Source organism: Cotesia glomerata, linkage group LG2 (genome assembly GCF_020080835.1).
Source record: "Cotesia glomerata isolate CgM1 linkage group LG2, MPM_Cglom_v2.3, whole genome shotgun sequence".
NCBI lineage: Eukaryota > Metazoa > Arthropoda > Insecta > Hymenoptera > Braconidae > Cotesia > Cotesia glomerata.
In genome coordinates, this window is record NC_058159.1 from 3074072 (window position 1) to 3082240 (window position 8169).

The following is an 8169-nucleotide window of genomic DNA, read 5'->3' on the forward strand; positions in this document are numbered from 1 at the left end:
TTCAACTTATAATTTTTTCTCAAACTTGACTTAAAAATCGTCACAAATCGCCTAAGCTCGTGATTACTCGGTTATTTACTTTAATTCAGAAGCTATAACTCGTTGCCATAGCAACTGTTTATTAATTTACAATAAAATACAAGTTTAGTTATCATTAAAAAAAAAATGTCTCAAAACTTTGAGTACGTAATCCCTCCATGGGAAGCAGAAATGATCATCAAAGATCTATCGCCTTCCAACCTCGAGGAAATTGGGACAAAGCTCTGGTTCGAGTACCACAAAAAGCTGATGCACTTAAGTCAGCAAAGTGTGTTAGAGATCACTCATATGCGTGAGGAAACAATTAAAGAGTGGTTCGTAACTTTCCAAAAAATTCCTATTCTAATCTTCGAAGCCATACAAATTTCCGTGTGGAAACAAAAAATATTTCCGCGACTCCTGGAGCTCGATGAGGAACCTTCCAACACTTTCATGCTCTACAGTGTTTTATACCACGAAAGCATCGCAGTTTCGTTACTGGAGAATATTTTGTACCACTCTGACAGCATAGAGTCTCTTGAAGACCCATCTCTTGATTTAATAGACTACGCGGTTTCTTGTATTACTGAAATTATTTTTCCTAAAGAGCAAGACCAGGATGATAGTAATAACATCAAAGAAGATCAATCTTGTCTTGAAGAGCTGTTACTAAAAAAAAAAGAGATAGAATTCGACATCAGTATCAAATGCATCTCAATAATCGGTTACCTGGGAAGTTTTGCTGATTCCTTACCTCTGGCTACTTTAAAACGTTTGCTATCAACTCACGATGTTCCTTATTTGTTCGCTCAATTGATTGAATTGCGTCCTTGGATAAAAGTAGTCGATGGAACTAGAATGATTTATTCCACTATCGGAGTCTGGGAAAAATTAAAAGAAGGCGAGGAAGACAAAGTTTCTAAAATAGAAGGCCAAGTTTGGTTTGGACTCCGCGAACTTCTTCTCAACCCCAAAGCCGCTACTTATTACCAAGTTTCCGAGTTTAGAATATCTGCGTTGGCTAAGCTGCAAAAGTATTTACATGAAAGAGTGCTTGATCAGATTCCTCCGCTCGTCGACTTTCGTAGGTGGCTTAGTTGTTTAAATGTCACCTCGCAGGTTCCTGATTCCAAGCCTGGTTTTTGTGTTGAAATTATTCCTCAAGTGAGTTGTAGATTTTTTTTCTTGCAAAGCTAAAAGACACTGGCCTAGTTGTTTGACACTTGCAATTTTATTCTAATTAAAAAAATTAAATGTTCTCAAAAAACCAATTTTTTTTTTTTAAATTACAATTCAAAAATATATTTATTAGAGTTGATTTGTTTTTTTTTTTAATTAAAATAAAATTGCAAGTATCTGTAACTACGCCAGTGTCAATAACTGGGTCTTCTACCTTAATAATAATTTCTAATTGCTGGTTTTATATTTAGATCAGGTCGTCAATTGTTGATAAGTATAAAAAGAAGTGGAAAAAAATTGCTGAACAACAGTCGGAATATTTTTTTGCTAAAAATATTGAGTATGTTCAAAACATGGCGCAAGTTTTAAGCGAAGCTTATGATTTGGATAAATTAGTTATTGATGATAACAAGTGTGTAGTTTGTCGCAGCTTGGCTAATAAACGATGTTCCAAATGTAAAAAAGTTTGGTATTGCGGAAGGTAATACACTTGTAATTAGATATCAATAGAAATTTTTTTAAAATTAAAATTGAATGTCTGACAGTTTTCTAATTTTTTTTTTAAATTTTATTAAAAATTGTTAGAATTTTTTGCAACTCTATTAAGTTAAAAGACCCAGTTATTGACACTTGCAATTTTATTCTAATTAAACAAATAAAATGTTCTTAAAAAACCAATTATCTTAAAATTTATAATTATTAATTTAATAAAGTCTATTTGTTTTATTTAATTAAAATAAAATTGCAAGTGTCAATAACTGGGTCTTTTACCTTAATGTTGCAAGAGAATGAATAAAAATGATAAATTGTCAGATTTTCAAATTACAATACTAAAATAAAATTGTTTATAAATAAAATTATTTTTTTTAGAGAATGTCAAGTGAAAGATTGGACAACTCACAAAAATGAATGTGAAAAAATAAGTAAGGACCGCGACTAAATTTATCAACGCGTTTATTAAATTAAATTAAATTATTATTATTAGCTATTATCAATTAAATTAAAAAAAAAACAGTCAATTATTTTAAAGTATTATTTATTTAAACGCTTAGTGGCCACTGTTTTGTTTCAAATAATCGATAAGGACTTCCTTTGCACTGGTATCATCACCAAAGTCCTGTAACATATCAAAAATATTTTTTATCACTACAAATTTAATAATAAAGTTAATAAATTAAATAACTAAATTAAATTATCAGACATTTTGGCATATTTCAGCAGGGTTTTTAAATTGGGTTCACCTCAGTTGAGGGAGCCTGTCATATCATCATTTAGGTATTCAATTGAATTGTTATTATACTAAAATTAACGTGTGTCAATTTTTTGGATTTTTATAACAATAAAATAATTAGGAAAAAATTTTAATTAAAAAATTCCACATCTAAAAATTTTAAAAAATTAAAAGTGCAAATTATTTTTTTAAATGTTTTTTATCGTTGACCTATAATAAAAATTTAAAAAATTGACAGATGTTTGCTAACTTCAGTATCATGAATTTTTAAATAAAATTATAAAGATTTAATAGTAGAGTAATCAATTACCTTAATAACGACGCAAGAGCAGCCGACAACTTTACGTGCTTTTCCTGCACTGTCGATTTTGCATAAACCAGCCCACTCGCCGAGTTTCTTGTTGTTGTCAACCTTGATCAACGAGATTTGATGCTCGTTGCAGAGTCCCTGGACAAGTTTTTTGTACATTGGCTCGTCGCAGTTCTCAGCCAGGATGCACAGCATCGCTTGCCTCCTAGGAAATTAAAAAAATTCCATCATTAGAGGCTTTAATGCTCATCCGATGTTTTGTTAGATTATTTTTTTAAAATTATTCAAAGTACAAACTTGTCGAGGACTTTTGCTGCTTCGTGCAGACCGTGAACTACTCCATCGTGGATCAGGGCGTTCTTCAAGACTTCTTGGAGCGCCGTGTTTACGTCCATTGAGTTTGAGGGTTGTGCGGAGGGCACATCATCGCTGTAAATTATAAAAATATTAATTAGTTGTGAAAATAATGTTTACTTATCCAACATTTGAATTAATTTAAATAACGGCAATCAAGTACACGTGTTTAAAGTTATAATAAAATTTTAAAAAAAAATTTTCACTAAGTTTTTGGTATGATTGATTTAAAATATTAATTTGATTGGTATAAACAATAAATATTAAATTGACAAGTATGAACAATAAATTTATCTAATGGTGCATTTTTATATTTTAATTAAAAAATTGGAGTCTTAAGATACTTTAAGGTTATGAACTATCATCGAGATATAATTCATAATTTTCAAAATTTTAATTAAAAATGTTGAACTCAAAAAATAAAAAATAAAATATGAATAGTAAAAAAATTAAACTTAGTAAATAAATAAATAAAAATAAATAAAAAATAAATAAATTAAAAAACAAGCAAAGCAAAACTTACTTTTCGACGTCTGACATGATCGAAGCAGTTTAGACCTCTGAAATAAATTAAAATAATTATTAGTAACATATTCCTGATTATTTAAAACTTTACAAAATTGTTTTTTAACAAAAGATGTAATAATTAACGACGGATTTAACAACCACGTCATTGTGACATGTTACATTTACCTTAGACGAAGTAAGAAAGAATTAGTCACTCAACACATGTGTCTATCGCAATTTTCGCGCTGTATAACCTCGTCCCGCCATCTAGAGAGCGCTTGGAAGAGAACTGTTCTTTCTTACCAACCGCTGAGTTTCCCGCACTGATATGAATTTGAATAGGATTCCCAGCAAAGTGCGCAGTGCTGATTGCTATCAACCTGATTAGCATAAAAGTAACATCAATTTTATTTCTTATTGTTAAAGATAAATTAACAAAGCAATTAATTAATTTGATAATGATAACGTAACGGATTCCGGGATTTTTTATTTATAAGGACGTGAGACTTTTTGCTAGATCTTAAGATTATGGGCCCTATTAAAGAAGATCAGATACCACGCAACGGGATTGTCTAATGATCTCAAGAGGATCTCGTGATTCACGATAAAATTGCGCGTAATTTATCGCAGATCATTAGATGTTAAATATGAAACGTTGAGTTTTATAAGATAGCTTTTTAGTCTATAATCAGCAGCGTACGGGATTGAGTAAAGTACTAAATTAAATTTAATATTATTCGTAATTCAGTAAAGTGTCTACTTAATGGGTTTTTTTAGCGTGGTAGGGGGTAGTGAATTTTATTATACCGTTGGTTTATTTAAACGGTGACGCGGTGTGATGTGACTTTACAGAGCAAGTATGTACTGAATTGTGACCAGTTCTTTCAGTCATCACTGTTGCTTCAGCCAAGCCACATCGCGGGGGTGGACATACTCCTTTTTATTAAACGATTACACTTAAAGTTACAACTATACTTAAGTTATAGACACAATTGGGTAAGTTTCATTATTTATTTATTTAACTTTACAATTAAAAAATATTTATTTAGTTCAAGTCATTGGCAACTATTCTTATACTTCATTGCAATTCAAATTTTCCATAAAATTTTTCTACACCCCTCGGATTTATTTTATTTTAAATTAGTCATTTTAATAAATAAAAATTATTAAATTTATAAATTAAATTGATTTAAAGATTCTTAAAAATTTCGCCGTAAAATAAAATTACCGGTCCGTTAATTAAAGAAGCAATTCTACTATCGCGCAGGCGAGCCGTTTACTTGAAATTAAAGTGTCGCACACTGATTCCCAGGTTATTAACCAATTAAATGTTTAATTGCGAATTTGTGAAGTACATTGAACTATACGTAACTGTATATTGTGATTATAATATACCGGAACTGGTAACTTTAGTAGTAGATATAGATATATATACAGCAATCGTAGGACGTTGCTACTAAATTCTTACAAAGATTTGTTCCGCTATCATTCTAATCTGTGTTTGTCATTGAGAGTGTAGATTAAAATTGCAGTAGCTTACCGTTGGTTTGCTTACAAACCATGAGATCGATAATTATTGTTGTCTCAAATAAAAAATAAAAAGTAGAGTGTGATTTGACAGGTAAAATGAAATTATAACAAACAAGTTGTTTTGGTTCCCGCGGTGACCGGAAAGTCAGAGCCGGATCTCAGGCTCGTCGATCTTTTGCATAAAAGCCACGGAAGTGTTTAGGGAAATGATATTTGTCACGGTTTATGTTAGGGTAATGCGACACAACCGAACAAATAAACTAGGAGCTATTGTAGAGTTTAATTTAGTATACCGTGAATGTTGAAGTGAAAGAAAGATTGTCGTGACATTTATGCATGAGTGATTATTAAAACTTAATTATCTTGATGGGTGTGATAAATTTTATTTTACTGTATCACGTGTAATTATTATTTAATTAAATTAAATTTTATTATATTCATTGTTTTTTTCAATTTATTCTAGGCATAATGATTGCACTGATTGCAATTATGATTAGCCTACTGGTGAGCAGCTCAGCTGATGGAGTGGGAAAAGCTTGGGAAATATCACCAAATTCAAACGCCGAAATTACGACACATCCGACATGGCCACGGCTAGATTTGTCGGCTTTTGAAGTGAGGAGTGTCAGTGGAATCGGTCGATTGACGTCACGCGAAAATCAACCGCCGGTTAAAATTCAAGAAGAGCCCGTTAAAAATCGGGAGGAAATTGATACTTCAGCTGAGGAGTCTGGAGAGAATCGCGTTGCTAAGGAGATCGAGGACATGGAAAATGATTATTACAGCCCAGAAGTCATTTATGATCACCCTATCTTTCAGGGTGTGAATAAGAACTCACGAAAAGACGTTGAATTGCTACCAGGTCCTTGGGAAAAATCGATAACCCAAAGAACTAGCAGAAAACGTGGTTACTGTCCTGATAATGACGACGAGGTGGAAAATATTTCTGTTGGAGAAGAAAAACATTTGCGCGTACGTCGAGATGTTGATGAAAAACAAATGGAGAAGATTGCTGCTACTAAAAATGTACGAGAACCTCGTCTGAGTGCTTCGGAGTCTTGGTCCAAGCAACCATTGGCGGTTGAGTTTCGTCATCGCACAGATTTAGATGAAAGTACTTCCAGTGGAAATGAAGAAGTTTCAAGATCATCTGCTCGAGGTCATCAGGCTCCACATGTCGATTTTGTCACGGCAAATCGCAGAAATTTCGAAGGAAGAGAGTCTCGGGATTTGCCTTTGCCCAGAGACGTACCAATGACTCGAGACTTGTCGATGTCTAGGTCCTATGACGCAACTCCTTATCGCAATAGTCTTCGGGAAAGAGATCCTGATTCGCCTTACTCCCGAGGTTATTACTACCCAGATCACTTCAGAACAGAAAGAGATTACTACGTTAGAGGAGTTAATGAGCCTGCTGCTTTTTCTATGGATCGTTACCGCATTGAAGACTACGATATGTACCGGAATCGCCCAACACCGAAGCCCAAGAGGATAATATACTACGCAACGCTTCCTGAAATCGTCCGCAAGCCTGTGGATCTTCGCACTTATGCTAGACCTTATGACAGCGTAAGTAAAGCTTCGATTCCAGTTGGAATGATTACACGCGATCGGTACCATAAAAGAATGCCCAGCATGATCGATCGAGATGACACCAGGTACCAGTATCGAAATTATCAACGTTACAACTCTTACGACCCGTATGTGAAGAGATCCAGCTATTTAGATCATCCTTATGCTCCTTTTAATGAAAGATTGGAAGAAGATCGCTATCGGGACCAAGATTTCGATCACGCCAGCTACAAAGAAGCTCCTGAAACTCGAGAACGTGAAGATCCCAAGAAGCCAGTTCCTGGAGTCGAGGCTAGGGTTGAACAGGACAAAGCACCTTGGCCAGTTCAAATCGGAACTGAGATAAATGTCAAGGATAATCAAAGAGTTTCTGGTAGAAAAGTATTTGGGCAGTACCCGAACTATGACAGATTCCGTCCCAGCGCGAGACTAGAGCGCAAAGACAATGGAAATGATCCCAGTGGAGAAACCAGACACTGAAACTAGATATTTATTATTTATTTATTGATTTATTAGATAATTTGAGGTATCATGGTGACAATGGGATGATTTGAGAGGTATAGGGGTTCTGGTTTCTTTATCTGCGATTTAATATTACATATTTGAGACAAGATTGATTCAATCTCTTGATTATTCATTTATGTTAGGATGGTCTGTTAAGTAATAATAGTAATGATTATTTATTTCAGCATTAATCACTGATATTTTGATTTATATCCTATATTTTTTGTACCTTGGAATTAAAATAAGTAGTTTTTTTTAAATTTATAAGAATGTGTTTAAACAATGTCGACGTTTTAATTAATAAATTGTTTAGCTCAAGATTTTTTAGGAGGTGATTCTTTGACATTTTTATTTAGCAATAGTCTAAATACATATTATTTAAGTACTTTAAACAATAATATTATGCAAAGGATAAATATTGATTAGATTTTTAAATAAAAATTTTTTCATTTGTTGTGTTTTTTGCATAAATAGAATATGTCAAAAAAAATTTGTTAATAAGACGTCGATATTTCCAATAAAACAATGTAATCAAATATTGTTGTACCACTGAGTTGATTTAATAAGTAAACAATTTATAAATCTTATTAAAACTGTAAGAATAAACTATATCCTAAAAAATAAAGCTCTTTCCAAAGTAAAATAAACTTCTAATCGAATAGATTTATTTCTAATGATTATTATATACCCATTCAATTGTTTTTGCATTTCCTACGAGGTTTATAGACAGAAAAGTTAATTCTTTAGTTATTTTTTTATAAAATTAGAATTTTTAAAAGTTACATCCCCATTTTTAAATAATAAGAGAGATTAGGTTTTGAAACTCTCGAAAAATTTGTTTCTAATGACCAATTCCAGAAAATTTATTTTTTTCGTATTACTGTTGAAGTAGCCTGTTTTAGGTCGGTAAAATGAGCTGTAACAAGTTTGCAAGGACTCATTATCCCGTGTTCGGAATAAATAT

At 32.4% G+C, this 8169-nt stretch overlaps 3 protein-coding genes across 4 annotated transcripts; 2 read left to right on the top strand and 1 right to left on the bottom strand.

The window, feature by feature from the left end:
• The first annotated feature begins 115 nt into the window (after nt 1-115).
• LOC123260065 (zinc finger MYND domain-containing protein 10) lies at nt 116-2213 on the top strand. The gene is made up of 3 exons (XM_044720989.1): nt 116-1182; nt 1449-1678; nt 2068-2213. The coding sequence occupies exons 1-3, from the start codon at nt 166-168 to the stop codon at nt 2135-2137; spliced, it is 1317 nt and encodes a 438-aa protein (XP_044576924.1). The 5' UTR covers nt 116-165; the 3' UTR covers nt 2138-2213.
• A 3-nt stretch (nt 2214-2216) lies between these two features.
• LOC123260067 (40S ribosomal protein S12) lies at nt 2217-3771 on the bottom strand. Its single transcript, XM_044720991.1, has 4 exons — nt 3616-3771; nt 3036-3167; nt 2739-2943; nt 2217-2314 (listed from the first exon to the last, which is right to left on the bottom strand). Exons 1-4 carry the CDS (start codon nt 3630-3632, stop codon nt 2246-2248), a joined length of 423 nt encoding a protein of 140 aa, XP_044576926.1. The 5' UTR covers nt 3633-3771; the 3' UTR covers nt 2217-2245.
• A 176-nt stretch (nt 3772-3947) lies between these two features.
• LOC123260064 lies at nt 3948-7546 on the top strand. 2 transcript variants are annotated; one of them, XM_044720988.1, is made up of 2 exons: nt 3948-4591; nt 5589-7546. In XM_044720988.1, the coding sequence occupies exon 2, from the start codon at nt 5598-5600 to the stop codon at nt 7179-7181; it is 1584 nt and encodes a 527-aa protein (XP_044576923.1). In that variant the 5' UTR covers nt 3948-4591; nt 5589-5597; the 3' UTR covers nt 7182-7546. The 2 variants fall into 2 exon arrangements, with proteins under 2 accessions (XP_044576923.1, XP_044576922.1); XM_044720987.1 differs by having other exon boundaries at nt 3948-4595; nt 5593-7545.
• Nucleotides 7547-8169: the final 623 nt, after the last annotated feature.

What these genes read in the sequence shown, in the direction of transcription:
- LOC123260065 (XM_044720989.1), top strand. Translation starts at nt 166, where the DNA reads ATGTCTCAAAACTTTGAGTACGTAATCCCTCCATGGGAAGCAGAAATG. An exon ending in GTGTTGAAATTATTCCTCAA is followed by an intron (nt 1,183 to 1,448) that starts GTGAGTTGTAGA and finishes TTTTATATTTAG; the next exon opens with ATCAGGTCGTCAATTGTTGA. An exon ending in AAAGTTTGGTATTGCGGAAG is followed by an intron (nt 1,679 to 2,067) that starts GTAATACACTTG and finishes TATTTTTTTTAG; the next exon opens with AGAATGTCAAGTGAAAGATT.
- LOC123260067 (XM_044720991.1), bottom strand. An exon ending in GCAGCAAAAGTCCTCGACAA is followed by an intron (nt 2,944 to 3,035) that starts GTTTGTACTTTG and finishes TTAATTTCCTAG; the next exon opens with GAGGCAAGCGATGCTGTGCA. An exon ending in GCTCTTGCGTCGTTATTAAG is followed by an intron (nt 2,315 to 2,738) that starts GTAATTGATTAC and finishes GATATGTTACAG; the next exon opens with GACTTTGGTGATGATACCAG.
- LOC123260064 (XM_044720988.1), top strand. Translation starts at nt 5,598, where the DNA reads ATGATTGCACTGATTGCAATTATGATTAGCCTACTGGTGAGCAGCTCA.